Genomic DNA, 18,387 nt, shown 5'->3' on the forward strand with positions numbered 1-18,387 from the left:
TCCTTGACGTTCCTTCATCCTCTGGTTATCAATCTTAGGGTCAAATTAATATGAGATATTCAGAGTCTGGGGTACTAGGAGTCACAGGTGGTGGGGAGAAAGACACTTAAGCCCTAAATTTTCTTTGTTCGTAGCTGTTTGATTCCTTTTCCTGGTCTAAAATTAAATTTTAAGTACCTGCTTCTTCTTTGACAAGTCTATCTCCAACAATAAGAGAAATACAGGAAGAAGTGGGAATGAGCCACTGACTGAAGATGTTTCTTCTTTTCCAAAACATTACTTTTTAGGCCTGATATTTACCAGGTGTGGGAAGCTATTCCAGGATTATTTATTGAGCACCTACTGTGTGCAAAGGCCATGTTAGGCACAGTGGGAGGATACATAAACACATATGACATGGTCTTTTGAGCTGACTTTCTATTGACTTTGACTTTCTATTTGACTATCTAGCTAACTTTCTATTGATTGATTTTAGTAAACTGCCAGAATGTCTTCATTATAGTATATCAGTGTCCTGAGGAATAGTAGCTGTTGGCCAGATTGTGGGCCTCACCTTCCCCAGAGATCAGTCAACCAATCAGCAAGAATTTATTAAATATCTGCTATCTACCAGGTATTGTGCTAGGGCATACAAGTATACAGAATGAAACAATCTCTACATGCAAGCTGGCATTGGTTATATTTGTCTATACTTATGTTTGGCAGTTAAAGAATGAGGAGTTATTCTAAAGAAATATAATTCTCATGTGATCTTAAAGTTTTAAAAGATGAGAACTTCAGAGCATGGTAAAGGAAGGTACCTAGAGAGTGAGGAAGATGGCTAGGACTCAAAGTATGTTAAATTCTGAAGTTTAGCACTAAGGGATGGTTTTTCTTTCTTAATTAGGCATTCCTTAAGACTTGTTAAGTGCCTATAGTCTATTAAGAACCTCAGGCTATTTATTTAAAAAGAAACCATGGAAATGACACAGTAATATGGAGAACTCTTAAGTATGGGATAGGGATGGGGAGTCCTCTGCCACAGTTATCCCCCTCTTCCTTCCTCACCCAGCCAGAGCAGTAACCGGTCAGTTCATCAGCAGTCACAGAATGTACTTGGCATCTACTCTGGTTGTGCTACACATGACTACTTTTTGTGGGTTTTGCCTCCTGTCCATGCATGTGCAGGCGTGGTTGACTTCATGGCCAATAAAAAAGTTGTATTGAATTTGTGGTCAATAGAGGAGGAATGAATGCATGACTAATAGTTCTCTCCAAAATAGCAAATTTGCTCTGATCTTGTGGACAGTGAGGCAGCAAGTATTTCTAGCCTTTGTTGCCCCATTTAGTAATTATAATAATAGTATTATAATAATTCATATAGCACCTACCATATATCAGGAAATACACTGTGTATTGCAGCTATTTTACTTGAACCTCAACAACTAACATCTCTGTGAGGTAAGTGCCATTATGATCCCCATTTTATAGTTGAAGAAACTGAGGCAGTTAAGTGACTTGGAGAATGTCATCCGACTACTGGGAGGTCAGCCTTAAACTCAGGTCTTCTTGACTCCAGGCCCAGCACTCTAGCCACTGAAGAACTTAGCTACCTATAAACTTCTGATCTTACTGGTGAGTGTGAGATCTTTGCTCAAATTTAGCTATTTGATAGTCTAAAGACATGCAGGGAACAATAATTCCTTCTTATCATAATCTCACCTCACATCTCATCTTTCAAAGCATTTTGTAAATGCAGTTTGGAGTGTAAGATTGAGTCATTGATGAGATGAGGATGAGTCATGAACTGTGATGACCTGATGATAGCAAAGTACTAGGCATACAAATCTTTTTCTTCTTTCCAGTAATATGCCTAACTGAAATCTAGGACAGTAAGGAATGACTCTTTCTGCTTTACTGTATTTGTGTATTTGGTCTCTGCTGGCCAGGATTAATGAAACCTTCTGAAGGTATCTCTAACCACTTCAATTTTTTTTTTTAGTTAAAAAATCTGGATCCATTTTTGCTACTTGATGAATTTAAAGTGGCTAAACCAGCAGGATTTCCTGATCACCCACACCGAGGTTTTGAAACAGTGAGTACAATGGTTCTACAGTAGGCATACCTTCCTCAAAACTTGTATGATCAGGTAAACTATAATTACCTCTTCCATGTAAAAAATACCTTTTTCTAAAAAAAAAAAAAAAAACACCCCAAAATAGGCCAAAAATTAACCAGCAACTTGATGCTAGAGACAACTGTTTGTGGTATTTGGAAATAAATAAATGAATTTGAAGTAAATAATATTCCAGTGTAACTATTTATCATGTGTTGGGCATACCTTTGAATTTGTATAACTGGAAACATTCATGTTTGCATATGTAATTTTAAATGTGATCTGCTTTTTTCAAAACAAAAAATTAAAATAACTTACTAGAATAAAATCAATCAACTAAAGGAATAAAATGAGATGTTAAAACATGATTAAAAGCACTTTATATGGAAGCACTTAAATGATTATTTATATTAATTATCACATTTCAAAGAATATTTTAAAGCAAAATATTCACATATAATACCACTTTCTGTTTCTTAGAAAGGATGGGTGAGCGGTAGGCACAGTAGGATGAAGTAAAAAAGTAATACATGTACTCTGCTTATCCAGATGAATTTTGTAATCTAGATATAGAATTTGGACATTTTACTCAACAAAGAATTTCCAAATAAAGTTAGACAATGAGAAAAAAATAATTGGTAGATATGGCAGGGCCAACAGATCTTTAAATACTACACACTTTTCATAATGTCTAATCTCTGTAGTTTCTATGACCTTATATTGTATGTCTTTTGCTTCTTAGAATCTTTATAACTGCAAAGGCTCTCCTTCCTCGCTCAGGGATACAAATGAATCAGTATTGCTTGCAAATGACAAGAAGCACATTCATGTGCAGTTCTATCAATGAGACCTTGTTAAGATATTTTTATATTGCTATTGTTTGTTAGAATTTCTTTTTTCTTTTTTTAAAAATTATTATTGTTTTATTTGTTTTCATTGTACTACAATCACTTCCCTATATCTTAGATTTTTTTCCCTCCCTCCCTACTTCCTCCTTGAGATGGCATACAATTTTATATAGTTTCTACACATACATTCCTATTAAATACATTTTCACCTTAGTCATGTTGCATAGAAGAATTAAAATGAATGGGAGAAATCATATAACAAAACAAAACAAAATATAATACAAAAGAAAATGATCTGCTTCATTCTGTGATCAAATTCCATATTTCTTTCTCTGGATGTGGAAGGCATTTTGCCTTAAGACACTGTTGGGAATTTTTTAAGTCCTTGCATTGCAATGAAGTACTAAGTCTACCAGAAAAATTCTTCACACGCTGTGGTTTTTGCTGTGTACACAGTTCTCCTGTTTCTGCTCCTTTCACTCAGCATCAGTTTGTAAAAGTCTTTCTAGGCCTCTCTAAAAGTCTTCCTGTTCATCATTTCTTATAGCACAACAGTATTCTATTATATTCATGTACTACAATTTATTCAGCCATTCCCCAGTAGATGGGCAGCTCTTTGATTTCCAGTTTTTGGCCACCATAAAGAAAGCTGCTATAAATATTTTTGTACATGTGGGATCCTTTCCCATTTTTATGATCTCTTTGGGATATAGTCCTAGAAGCAGTACCACTGGGTCAAAGGGTATGCACATTTTTGTAGTCCTTTGGGCATAGTTCCAAATTGCTTTCCAGAATGGTTGGATCAACTCACAGCTCCACCAACAATGAATTAGTGTTCCAGCTCTCCCACATCTTCTCCAACATTTATCATCTTCCTGTTCTGTCATGTTAGCCAATCCGATGAGTGTGATGTGGTATCTCAGTGTTGTTTTGATTTGCATCTCTCTAATCAATAGTGATTTAGAGCATTTTTTCGTATGACTATAGACAGCTTTAATTTCTTCCTCTGAAAACTCCCTGTTCATATCCTTTGACCATTTATCAATTGGGGAATGACGTATATTCTTGTACATTTGACTCAGCTCTCTATATATTTTAGAAATGAGGCCTTTATCACAGACACTTGTTGCAAAAATTCTTTCCCAGTTTTCTGATTCCCTATTTGGTTGCATTGGGTTTGGTTGTGCAAAAACTTTTCAATTTAATGTAATCAAAATTATCCATTTTGCACTTTATAATATTTTCTCTCTCTTGTTTAGTAAAAAATTCAATGCATTATGATCAAGTAGGATTTATACCAGGAATGCAGGGCTGGTTCAATATTAGGAAAACTATTAGCATTATTGATCATATCAACAACAAAACTAACAGAAACCACATGATTATCTCAATAGATATGGAAAAAACTTTTGACAAAATACAACACCCATTCCTATTGAAAACACTGGAGAGCACAGGAATAAATGGAACTTTCCATAGAATAATAAGCAGTATCTACCTAAACCCTTCAGCAAGCATTATATGTGATTGGCATAAGCTAGATGCATTTCCAATAAGATCAGGGGTGAAATAAGGATGTCTATTATCACCACTATTATTCAATATGGTACTAGAAATGTTAGCTGTAGCAATAAGAGAAGAAAAAAAAATTGAAGGAATTAGAATAGGCAAAGAAAAAACCATTCTTTGCAGATGATATGATGATATTCTTAGAGAATCCCAGAGAATCAAGTAAAAAGCTACTTGAAATAATAAACAACTTTAGCAAAGTTGCAGGTTACAAAATAAACCCACACAAATCTTCTGCTTGTCTTTATATTATTAACAAAACCCAACAGCAAGAGATAGAAAGAGAAATCCCATTTAAAGCTAGGGTAGACAGTATAAAATATTTGGGAGTCTGCCTGCCAAAACAAACCCGGGGACTATATGAACATAATTACCAAACTCTTTTCACACAAATGAAGTCAGATCTAAGTAAGTGGAAAAGCATCAGTTACTCATGTGTAGACCAAGCCAATATAATAAAAATGACAATTCTACCTAAATTAATTTACTTATTCAGTGCCATACCAATCAAACTATCAGATAATTATTTTCTAGAGCTAGAAAAAATAATATCAAAATTCATCTGTAAGAACAAAAGGTCCAGAATATCAAGGGAACTAATGAAAAGAAATGCTAAGGAAGGTGGCCTAGCTCTACCAGATCTCAAATTGTATTATAAAGCCACAGTTATCAAAACCACTTGGTACTGGCTAAGAAACAGAAGGGTAGACCAGTGGAATATGTTAGATACTCAAGACACAGTAGTCAATGAATATAGCAATCTACTGTTCGATAAACGCAAAGACCCCAGCTTCTGGTATAAGAACTCACTGTTTGACAAAAATTGCTGGGAAAACTGGATAACAGTGTGGCAGAAGCTAGGCATAGACCAATGCCTGGCACTGTACACAAGAATAAAGTCGAAATGGGTACATGATCTAGGTATAAGGAGTGATACTATAAACAAATTAGTGCAGCAAGGAATAGTGTACTTATCAGATTTATGGATAATGTCTGTTAGCATTTCACTTGTGGAATCCAAGAGGGAAAAATCATAGGCACCTCTCTGAAGCTTGACTGACTCCTCACTTGAGAGAATATCCCAAGGCCATTCTTTTGGCATGTCCCATGTTGTGGATGAGATCCTTCCTTCCTTCCTTCCTTCCTTCCTTCCTTCCTTCCTTCCTTCCTTCCTTCCTTCCTTCCTTCCTTCCTTCCTTCCTTCCTTCCTTCCTTCCTTCCTTCCTTCCTTCCTTCCTTCTTTTCCAAAACCTTAAACCTAGTGCACTCTGAAGCCCATACATTGCACACAATAGGTCCCTGACCAAACTCAGTGGCTTTTTTCAGGACCCTCCTGCCTTCACAAGTGATTATTAATAGTAACTCTTGCTCTTTCCCTCCCACTTTGATTTACTTATTTTTTTTTCTTTGGCTTATTAAAGGGGCCATTCCCTGATTACTTCTTAAAGAGGCCTTTTCACTGAATGGGTGTTACTTCACTCTAAGGGAGTACCTGAATAGGCCAAGGTCTCCCAGTGCATCCTGGGCCTTCTCCAGTCATCCTGATGAATATCTGGTTACTGGATCCAGATGGCTCTGGAGGAGAAGTGAGGCTAGTGAACTTGCACAGCCCTCCCTCACCCAAAACAAAGTCAAGTGCAAGTCATGTCATCATTTCTCTGATATTATGGTCTTCTTCAAAAACAAAGGATGAACACAGACAGATGAGACCTCACTTAAACTGGATTGGTAATTTAGGTTTGAGGTTTAGGTTTGATATTTGAATGAAATGATACACTGATAGTTAACAAAAGGAAGTCATAGCACAGAAAAAATGCAGCAATGGTTCAAGTAGACACAACCCTAATCGCATTCATATAGAAATGTTTCTGGTTGACAAGATTAGGTGACTCATGTGCACTATGACATCTGCCAGAACTGAACAGCATCTGAGTCCTGGGCTATCTAGTCCACCATGTTGCAAAGGAGAGGATTGGCTGAAATGATGGGAGGGGCAACTTTTTAGCTTTCTTTAGTCCACCATAACCTTCCGGGTGCCATCTACCTTCTTTATTATCCATACAGGGTTGTTGTAAGGGAATTTGGTATAGTGAAATTTCATCACTAAATTTCATCACTTTCATCACTAAATATCTTTCACTTCCACCCTATGATCTGATATTACTGGGTGGCTTGGGCAATTACAAGGTTTCTGTTTGCCTTTACAGGTACCAATTTCTAAGAGTTCATAATATCTTTTCTCACAATTAGTTTATTAGCTACCACAATTGTGACCAAGCAGAGTGACTTGGGCTAAGGTCTACTGTGATGACTAGACTCAGGGGAACCTTAGCCTTGGCCTAAGGGAGATTCCTTCTCAGACTCTATCAAGTTTAGATACTGAGACTTGGATGGCTCAGAACTTCCAAATGGGTTGGGAACTTGATGACTTGCTTTAAGTTTGGGTAGCTGTAAAACACCCTCACTGGCTCAATCCACAGTGCAAATTTACTAGCACTCCTATAGACTGATGGTCAAATGCTTCCTTATCAGCATCCTGTTTAAGGAGCCTCATCCAAAGCTCCCTATAGGACAGGAAAGAACCATCCTTTACCCACTTAGGGTGGTGGGTGCCTGGCTTCCCTCTGTCCCCACCTTGTTTCACAGAGAGTTGTGATTGCCTAGATGGTCTCTGCTGTTTGAATATCCCTTTGGAATTTCACCAGTTTGTCTCTTTATACATATGTAGTTCTTTGGAGAGGAAGGCCCATAGCTAAAGCTATATATATCATATATATATGTATATGATATATATATATACATATATATATATATATATATATATATATATATATATATATATATATATATATATATATATATATATCTCATTCAGGTGGGGCACCCCATCCAAAATGACTCATTAGATTGTTATTTAAGTTTTTCCTGCAACCCCTCCAATTCCTTCTTGGTGAAAGGCCACCACCTTCCCAATGGGAAGTAATAGAACACAAGCCCAAATCTTTCTTACCACCAGGGATGGTTCCATATTTGTCTCTTAATGTCTGCTCCTATTCTGTTACCTTAAAGACCTGTTCTAAATGGGATTTGATCCGTTTCTCAGTAAAACCTCTGGATGAAAGACCACACTGTCTACCTATGGCCTTTCAAACCTCATCTCTAGCAGGATCACCTTTTTACTTCTGCTTGTCTACTGGTTACTCCTCTGCCAGCATGGCATGAAATCAAAAGCTCTGTGGCTAAATACTGAATGTGTAGAAAAAAACATACTTTTGTACATTGTAAGTTATCTAGGATAAGTTAAAAGAAACCTAGAGAATGCTCCCCTGGTGTTTATCTTCATCCTCCTTGTCAGTCTCCTTTAGCATGTGTTGAACTTATCATATCAGAGTACTAGTGGCTTTCTGTTTGTCTCATTGAGAGAAATTTCAGTGTAACATCAGAAGGGGCCCTGCCATAGGGTACCATATCTGACCATACAGTCACCTCTTATCCCAAATGTACATCGTCTGTTCCCTATTTCAGCCATAATATGAACCATATTGCTACTGTGATCCAATTCTGCCTTGCTGCCAAAATGTTGTAAGCCTGCCAGGTAGATCAGGTTCCTGATTAGAATGACATGAGACATGTAAAATAGACCATCAAATAGTTAACAGAAAGGGGCTTATTAGGCCATAGCATGGTAAAGATATCCAGAGAATACTCAAACCAATTGTTTTAGGGAGTAGTCTTAATTTAGTAGAGTAGGCAGTGCAGTACAGTGGTATCAGGTAGTGTGCCTTCATATTCTTGCTCTAACCCTACCTGTGTAATCTCTTAATTAAATTTTAATTAATTTTTGTTTTTTAATTAATTTATTTTAAAATTTATTTTTATTAAATTTTAATTTTTTTCAATCAAAATCCATCTTCTCTCTCTCTCTCCTACTTCTTCCTCTTCCTCCTCTCATGAGAAAGAAAGAAAAGAAGTCTCTGTTACAAACATGTATAGTCAAGCAAAACAATTGACCTTGTTAAAAAAAAAAAGTCTTATCTGCATCCCTGAGTTCATCACTGCTCTAACTAGAGATGGAGAACTTATTTCATCATGACTCCTCTGGAATCATCTTTCTAAAGTTTTTCAAAAGTTGTAGTTCTGAACAATACTATTCTTGTACAAATTCTGCTCATGTTATTCATATCACCTAACTGTCTAATTTGACTCCTTCCTTTCCTTCCTTGTCATAGCTAATTTGTCAATTAGATCTGTCAACTCTTGTTTCACAGTGTGCAACATCTCTTGAATATATTCCCACTACTACTAACCAAGCTCATTTCCTTATTGTTTCAAACCTGAACTATAAGCCTAATATATATATGTATATATAAGCCTAATCCATATATATGCATATGTATACATATATATACACATTATATGTATATAAAACTATAAACCTAACTGGTCTCATTGTATTCAGTCTTCATTCTATATGCCACTGTCAGATTAATTCCTGAAAAAATACTTTGATCATATCATTCCCTGCTCAAACAAACAAAAAAACATTTATGGGTTCTCATTATTTACTCAATAAATTCTAATTTCCTTAACCTGGAATTCGTCTACAATCTGGTCCTAATGTACTTTGTTTCCTAACACCACTCTACACAAATTCTATGCTGTAATTAATAGCTAACCTCACTTGCTCCAGAACATTCTGCACATTTAGCCATCCTTTCATCCTTGTTCAAGTTTTGCCCACATGTACTTCCCTTCAGGACCCACTTAGCTCATGACCCTTTAGTAGATCTTATTACTTCTAGCATAAAATACAGACTTCTTGGGTTGGAGTTCAAGGCCCTCACAGTTTAACTGTGGCCTACCTTTCCAGGATTATGGCATATTATATTCCTTTTTACATAATTTATAATCCAGCCAAATTGGCCTATTGTCTGTTCCCTAACTGGGGCACTTGATCTCTTGTTTCCGTGTCTTTCCATAGGCTGTTCCCATTGTTTGGAATGCACCTTAATCTTCCCCTATCCCCTTAGTTTTTAGTGTTCTTGTGTTCCTCCTCAAATAATCATGTATATTTTTATATATTTACACATTATATTCTTCCCAAAGAATATAAAGTCCTTGAGGACAGGGACTGCCATTTTTTATTTTTGTAATCCTGTAACTTAGCAGAATATCTTGGATGTAATAGGTACTAAACGAATTTTGGATTGTAATGAATTTTCTTAGCAGTGATTTAAGATTATTTCTTCTCTCTTCTAGCAAGTACTCACTATTTGCTAAGAAGAGCTGGAAAAATTAGACAGCAATAGGAAAGAAATCACTACCTCATACCAACATAAGTTTTAAATGGATATAAATGTAGAAGTAAAATGTCATATAAATGGATTAAAGGAAAAAAGGAAAAAATTATCTTTCAAATCTATAGAGCAAAGAAAAGTTTCTGATCAAACAAAGGATAGAAAAGAAAACAGAAGATAAAAGAGGTCATTTTAATTAGATAAAATTAAAAAGATTTTGTACAAACAAATCCAATAGAGCTAAGATTAAAAGGTAAACGTTTAATTGAAAAAAATCATTGCAAGTTTCTTGGATGAATGTCTCATTTCTAAGACAACAAACTGATTCAAATTTGTAAGAGCCCTTCTCCACTGATCAGTGGTCTAAGGATATGAACAGGCAGTTCTCAAGAAACCCAGCCTATGTAATACCACATCAAAAAATTACTCCAAATCTCTAATTAGAGAAATGCAAATTAAAGTACTTCTAAAATTCCATCTCATAGCCATCAGATTATTAATGAACTTTTTACTTGTTTTTCCTTTCACAGTAGATTATAAAAGCTTCTTAAGGTCAAGAACCATACTCTACATTCTTTGCATCTTCCACAAAGCCTAGAGCAGTGGACATGAAAGTTTTCTCACTGAAGGTCTTCAAGCAGGGGCTATCCAGTGTTCTCTGAGGACATTGTAGAGGGGACTCCAGTCCAGGAAAGGAAAGTCCAGATGTCTTCCGAAGTCTCTTGACTCTGACATCCTGTGAATCTGTAAACTGCGCAATGAAACAATATCATTTTTCTTCTAACACTTTATACTATTTATAAGTTATATCTCATATTCATCTTTAAACCATTAAGTGAAGTAGGACCCTTAAGGAAACCATGAAAATTAACATATATTGCCTCTCTCCCCCCACCCCCATCTCCTCAGATCATGGAAACTAAGATGAGGCTAAATAAATAGTTGGTCTGTGAATAAGAATTTTCATACACATAAAAACTGAAAATATAACTGTCATCTCCACTAGTGGAGGTATAGCAGTGGTTTATCCAAAATCTGTTTTTATTGGAGTACCTTCCAAAATTCAGTGCAAATATATGAGCTCAGATTCTTTCTCTGCTTTCCTGATCTGTTTCCTTCATAGGGAGGAGGCAGTGGGGCCTTAGTTTTCTGTGGGTGTGGATAATATGTACACAGATACTAGAAAGGTGACTGTCAAATCTCCAGGTCATCAAATCATAGTATTTTAGAGCCAAAAGGGACCTTAGAAATAGTCAAGTCTAACTTTTTCATTTTACAAAGTAACTATAGCCTGAAGACTTACCTGAGGTGTTATATACCTGTGTGAGATATGATGCTTGCCTTACTCAAGGTCACGATTACTACATGACAGAGCCCAAATCAGAACCCAGGCCTACTGGTTTTAAATATACCAGTCTTTCTATTATGCCATACTTTCTGTCCAGATCATGGGAACATAAATATAATATAGCAGTTCATGCAGTTACTACCTAGCAACATTGCCTCTCTGTGTTACTACAAAGGTACAAGAGAACTAGAGAAAAACTTTCAGATCTGGACTTGAAATTTCAAACCATAATTCTTTTTCTCTGGGGTAGAGAAACTTCTGAAGCGCTTCATGCATAACTACCTGTGCTAAATATTATTTGTTGATTATAATGAGTTTCCCAGATATAATACCATGAGGATTAAACTAGGAAAACCACTGAATCGCTTTGACCTCCTTGAATTATTTTACTAAACAAATGATTATCATTTGTCTGGTATACACTTCTTCCTCTCTTCTTTTTTGAAACCATGAGAGCCAACATCAAGTTAACTCTGCACAGCTCCTGGATGGGGTGTGTCAATCTACCAATCCTCTTCTACATCCCTATCATGTTCCAGAATAAAATATCTCTCCTTTGCCAACTTTTCCCCTCCATGTGCAGTCTACCCCATTTAAATGTAAGTTCCTCAAGGGCAGGAGACTCTCTTTGTTTTTTGTGTTGACATGCTCAACCCTTAGTGCAATTAAGCACAAACATAAAAAGAGCTGAATTAAGTTTTTTTCATCCATCCATCCATCCATCCATTCATAATTAGTATACTGGTTTGGATCACTTTTTAACAATTAAATAATGTATATCTTAGTGGCACTGTCTATTTGAAAATTCAAAATCTGAAATGTATGTGTGTGTATGTTTATTTATACACACTTATACATATATTATACATTATATATGTTAAATTAGTAATTCTTTAAAGGTATGCTTATTATGAATAACACAGTTCAACACATTCAAATTTGCCTTATAATATTTTGTGATTAAGAAATCTATTAGTCACAAAGCATTTTTAAGCACTTGCTTTGTGTTAGTCTGTTTGTTTGTTTCATTTGTAATATGGAAAAGAATGGAAGTGAAGGTAGAAAGGCATTTGAACTGAAAATATAGGTATAGAAAAGATTTGATTTAAGACTGTTTTTCCAATAATATTGTTTTGTTTTCTAAATATGTAATACATTTATTATTATAGTATCCGGTCCGTGTAGGAGCTGTGACATTTACATGGAGCTGAAAGTTTAAAACTTGAAAGAGTCGTATTGTGTGAATAACTCTTTTGAATCAGCATTGCATGCAAAGTTTGTTTGGGATTAAACAAATAAATATGATGGTAGTTTTCCTATCAGACACACCCCAGGGAATAGACTAACTTTGTTCTGAACAAAATTAAAAAAACAAACATGTTTAAGCTTGTCCCAAGAAGCTGAAAAACACTTTTTTAGCTTAAACAACTAGGTAACGGGTAAGGTCAGTGGTAAAATGCATTTAAGACATATGCATGCTTGTTTACCAATAATACTATTTTGCTTTGAAAAACCCAAGCATTTGGATAAATCAAGGGTAATTTTCAGATGCACACTTCCCCCCTCCCCACATGTAAGAAACAATATTAATTAATTTCTGGCACTTGGGGTTTGGCTACTTAAGAAACTATCCCTTCCTAAGCTTCCCTCTCACGTAACGTCCAGGCCTGTTGGTAGTTTTTGGCCTAAAGAGGAAGGGTGTTGTCAGATTTTCAAATCTTTCTTTGTTCCTAAAACTTCTGTAGTCTTGGTAAAGAAATCCAGATATCAGATTTGACCAGAAATAGGTAACTACATATTTATTGCACTCTTTAATGCTCTTTGAAACAGTTGTACTGAAATGGAGTGCTCAACCAATTATCAGAAGTGCTGAATGCACATCCTGACCTCCAGCTGTGCCTGCTAGGTTAGGAAATGGCTAATTCCATGGGGAAGTGAGCTTTGGGACCCTCCCTAATATATTCTTCATTCTCAGGCAATTCTTTAGTAATTAATACGAATAAACACTATTTTTCAAAACTAACAGTTGAACAATACAAGTTACTAGCCAATGGTTAAATCCCAGCAATGATAGTACTTAAAAATTAGCTAACTTTTGCAGTTTTGCCCTTTAAACTATAACATGGTCAATTTGGGGGGGTTTACCTTCACTCTCTCCTCATTTCAGGCCCCCCCCCCAAAAAAAACCCCAACAACTCTGTGCTTCTTCTCCATACTTTGTATTTCTGATTAGGGCTATCAGAATTTGTACAGCCATCCCTAACCAGAAATTTGGGTGCCCTAGAAAAGAGCAGGAAACATGTCCTCAAGTCAACATTTGAAGATAAATGCAGTTGAATAAAGGAATAAGAGACCCCAAAGAGGCCATGCTCCCTTTCCCCTTCTCCCACAGAAAAATAGCTTCCTGTTTTAACCAATTATTTTTGCTAACTCGTCGTGAAACTATTGAGCCAGAGGAAGGCAGTTCTCTGAGTCAAAGCCTGCTCATCCTACTCTAGAGTATTATTGGGAAGAAGACATAGTATGACTTAGATGTGCTTTCTCACCTTCACCTGAGGTACCAGTCCTCTGTCCTCCTCTGACCTCCAAACCAAGTGCTTTCTACAGGGGCCTGCTTTATTGGGCCATGTTGCTGTTCAGTCATTTCAGTCATGCCCAACTCTTTGTGACCCCGATTGGGGTTTTCTTTGCAGGATGTTGGAGTAGTTTGCCATTTCCTTTTCCAGCTCATTTTACAGATGAGGAACTGAAGTAAACAGTGTTAAGTGACTTGCCCAGGGTCACACAGCTAGTTAACATCTCAGACTAGATTTGAATTTAGGAAGTTGTACCATCCTGACTCCGGCACCAGCATTCTATTCTCTGTACCACCTACCTGCCTTGTTTATTGGGTCATATCCCCATTCATTGTTCTTGACTAGGGGTTTTTTAATTCATGTCCTGACCCACTAGTCTGTGGACAGACTTCGGGGAGGGTCCATGTATTTGAGTGAGAAAAGACAAAATAAAAAACATCCTAATTTTTAATAGTCTCTAACTGAAATTTATCATTTCCTTCAATTTGAATTAAAATAACATGTTATTTAAGAAGGGGTCCATTATATAAAAAAGATGAAGAGCCTTTGGCATAGTCATTTTCTACTCTCGTCTATTTTAATGCTACCTAAACAAACGAATAAGTCCATATTAATGTGGACTGGATGGTAAAGTAATAAGGAGAATAATGTGAAATAAATTTAATTTTAAATAAAAGAAATTCTATGAAGAATAGGAGAATAGTCCTGTAGAACTGAGAAGGTAACAAGGCTTTATAGAAAACATACTTGATTGGAGTCAAGAGGAACTTAAGTTCAAAATCTGCTATTTATGACTTTGTGATCTTGAATACCTCATTTCATTATTTCTGGGTCTCAATGACCTTGGTCATAAAATGAGGGGACTGACCTAGATTATAGGAGTTGTTACTCTGTTTTGCACCATGTTAAGGAGCAAGATGGCACAATGTACCATGCTGGGTCTAGAGCTAAGAAGACCTGAATTCAAATCTATCTTTAGATGCTACTTGTGTAACCCTGGGCAAGTCACTTAGCCTCTGTCTACCTCAGTTTCCTCATTTGTGAAACAAAGATAATAATAGCATGGACTTCAGAAGATTGTGAGCCTAGACCAGAGCAGAGGTTCCTAACCTAAGGCCCATGAAATTGTTTTTGTTTTAAAATATTTTTATAGCTGTATTTCAGAGCAGTTGGTTTCCTTGGCAATCCTATGTATTTTATTTCAAGCATTTAAAAACATTATGCTGAGAAAGGGTCCATAAGTTTCAATACACAAAAAACCCCACACAAACATATAATCACACACACATATACATACAAACATACAAAGTTAAAAATTTCTGAACTAAAGGATCTCTAAGATTGCTTGAAACTCTAAAAATTCTGTGAAATGACATACTGCACACTCTGCATCTTGCTAACATAATGAAAATATTAGCTGGGTTCTGCTGAGTAAATTAGTTATTGCTTGGAAAATTCAAAGAGACTCATTCTGACTCCTCAGGCTACTGAAAATTGATTTGAGTTGCATTTGTTAAGTTACTAAGTCTGTTGGCCATTACTTTATGTCTTTAAAATTTCAGCTTCTAAAATTACATTTTTGCCTCGGAACAGAAATATAAATTAACCCAAGGATGAAAACACACATCAGTTTAATAAACTAAAATTTTAATATTAGAATATTTAAAACATGGCATTCCTGTGGAATATCTGCTCTCAAAGGGAAAGCCAACTAAATAGGTACCCCTGAAGTTTCTCAGCCTTGCTCTCACAGAAAGCAAACATTATTTTACAACTTTGGGTTGTGTCACATGCCTCTGATTTGTCTGTCTCGAGCTAGAGAAGGTGGAGAAAGTATGATGGTTATTGTCTTACAACCAGTCATTAGGCAGTTACCAGTGAGTTTATTATGTAAAACTTATTAAGCTAATTTCAGATGACAGCTGGGCTATGTTTATTTCACTCAGCAGAGGGCACTCTTAAGCAGGAATAAATTCAAGAGACCAATCAACACTTTATTCATCAAAAAAGGACATTTTGCATTCAGGGTTCTGTGGAATCAAAGAAGTAGAGTCAGCTTTACCTCAAGTTATTCACCATCTAACGTGATATGATATGATATATATGATATAATTATATATAATATAACAACATAATAATATAATCTTATTAAAATATAATATGGAATTTGATTCAAATGGAAGGTACAGTGGAAAGAATATCGGCTCTGGAGGCCAAACACTCAGGTTCTCACCTCTTACACTTAGTATTAGAGGCAGTTAGATGACTCTAAGAACACCAGAGTCAGGAAAACTTGAGTTCCAGTTCAGCCTCAGATGCTTACTAGCCCTGTAACCTTGTGCAAATTGCTTAATCTCTATGTGCCTTGGCTTCCTCATCTGTAAAAATGAGATAATAGTACTTGTATCCCAAGGTAATTGTGAAAATCAAATGAGATAATATGTGGAAAAGAGCTTTACAAACCTCAAAATGCTACAAAAATGCCAGCTATCATTACTATTGCTGTTATCTGTATGACCTTGGGTGACTTACCTTTATTTCCCTGGTCTCAGTTTACTTTTCTGAAAAATAAAGAGGTTGTATTAGGTAGCTAGTAGGACCATTCTAATTCTGTTTTATAATTCTGAGATTCTAGATGACTTCCTAGTGCTGGGTCTGTGATCCTAAGATTTATAGTTTATATGTCTAAACCCAACTGGCTAAAAGTCAGTCACTTGTAAAACTTTATATTGGTTGGATACAAAATACTAAACTAATTTGGGAACTTGGAAGGAAAAAATCCTGGTGGGTATTGGAGAGTTTGAAGTGAATGGGTACATATGGAAGTAATCTTGGAAAGACCCTACAAAGTGGGAGAAACTGAAGAAGAGATTGGAACCCCCAGGACATTCCTACTGTAGCCATCAGAGGAAGTAGTTTACTGTAAAGTTTAAGAGGGAGAAACAAGTTGAAAAGAAAGAGGTGAGGGCAGTTAGACAAATGAGTCATTTAAATTTTTGACCTTATAGCTCATGATCAAGAACTTTAATTTGAAGTGAGAGGAAATTAACTAAGAGACTTCAAGCATGGAAATGAGGCAGTGTGGTGAAGCAGGAAGAACCTTGAGTATTGAATCAGAGAATGTGAATTGGAATCCATTTCTATAACTTACTACCTGAGTGACCTTGGACAAGTCACCTTTTAATGAAATGAGAAAACTAGATCTCCAAAGACCTTTCCAACTCTAAATCCTGTGATTCTTTTAGTTTGTTTGTCTGGATCTCTGTCTCTATTTCATTGGTCTAAGAGCTCCTTATGAGTTACTCCCTCTACCAAAGCCAACCAGCATTTTCTCTATAATTTATAGTTTTAAAAAAGTTGCTTTGGGCACTGAGAGGTTAGGTGATTTGCTCAGGATTCCGTAGGTTGTTGTCATTGCTTGTCCTTTCTTCTCAAAGAGAACCATGACATCAGGGAGGTGATGCCATGACTTACAAGTGAATTGGATTTATGTGAGGTAGGACTGTGCAGTCACCAGTCTCCACTTTCTCCTCCAGAGTGATCTGGGTCCAGTAGTGAGATGTAGATTAGAACAACCGGGTCTCACAGATAGTGTCAGAGGAGGGATTTGAATCTTCCTGATTTGGGGGCCAGCCCTCTGTCTCACCACATGACCTTTTCGACCCTTTTAGTGACATAACAATGATATTTGAGAAAGAAATTTCCAGCTTCTGGTTATTCTCATAGCTCCATCATGGAGACAAAGGGACTAGGTCATGTGCAACGGCTAAAGGACAACTCATTGTTAAGACCAGCTGCAACACCAGGATGATGGTGGTACCCGTGAAAGGACCTAAATTAGATTTTGCAGAAATGCTGCAATATTTGTGCCAAGAAAAGATATTCTTCTCATTTCCCTTTTTTGTTTCTTCCTATCAATCAATCCCTTTGTCCTCCTCACCTACCACACATGATGCCTATTTAGATCCTTTCATGAGTACCACCATTATTCTGGTGTCGCAGCTGATCTTAACAATAAGCATAGCTGGTATTTTTAAAATAGTGTTGTAAAGTTTGCAAAACACTTTCCATTCATTATCTCATTTATTCCTTTAGACAATTGTCCTTGACCTATTCTTGTGTTTCGCTGATGGCCTCCTGCTTGGCAAATGTGAGTGGCTAATATTCATTTAACACCTGCAGCTATAACTGCTTCCATCTTGAGCTATCTGTGCCAGCATTTGTAAATGTTTGTAAATGCTGCCCAGCTTGAGAACTGTGACTAGGAGTGGGCGAGGTAGCCAACCTGGTAGGGAAGAAAATTTAGCCGGACATAATTAGAGATCGCTTGAATATTTACTTTTTATAAATGTGGATGCTCTATATAACCTATATGAAATTGCTTCTTCACTTAAGGCGTGATGGGAGGGTGTGAGGGAGAAAATTTGGAACTCAAATTTTTATTTAAAAATTATCTTTACATGTAATTGGAAAAAATAAAACTGTTTAAGACAAAGAAAAATATGTATATTTGTATGGTGAGAAAATTGCATCGATGATTTATTTAATAATAAATCTACTTAGCTATGTTTTAGGGAAGTCACAAAGCATCTGCTTGATAGTGACCCACAGGAACAAATTTCAAATTCAGGGGATGAAACTTTTAGAGTTTGAA

The 18,387-nt window shown here is 36.2% G+C and overlaps 1 protein-coding gene across 3 annotated transcripts in view; it reads left to right on the top strand.

Moving 5' to 3' along the window:
* The window catches only part of PIR (pirin), a 119,829-nt gene that overhangs the window by 4,627 nt on the left and 96,815 nt on the right, over positions 1-18,387 (top strand). For all 3 annotated transcript variants that reach the window (XM_072614315.1, XM_072614314.1, XM_072614317.1), the window contains exon 3: positions 1,982-2,074. In XM_072614315.1, the coding sequence (XP_072470416.1) occupies positions 1,982-2,074 (93 nt within the window). The remainder of the gene's footprint in view (positions 1-1,981; positions 2,075-18,387) is intronic.

The sequence above is a fragment of the Notamacropus eugenii genome, chromosome 5, assembly GCF_028372415.1.
Source record: "Notamacropus eugenii isolate mMacEug1 chromosome 5, mMacEug1.pri_v2, whole genome shotgun sequence".
Taxonomy (NCBI): Eukaryota; Metazoa; Chordata; class Mammalia; order Diprotodontia; family Macropodidae; genus Notamacropus; species Notamacropus eugenii.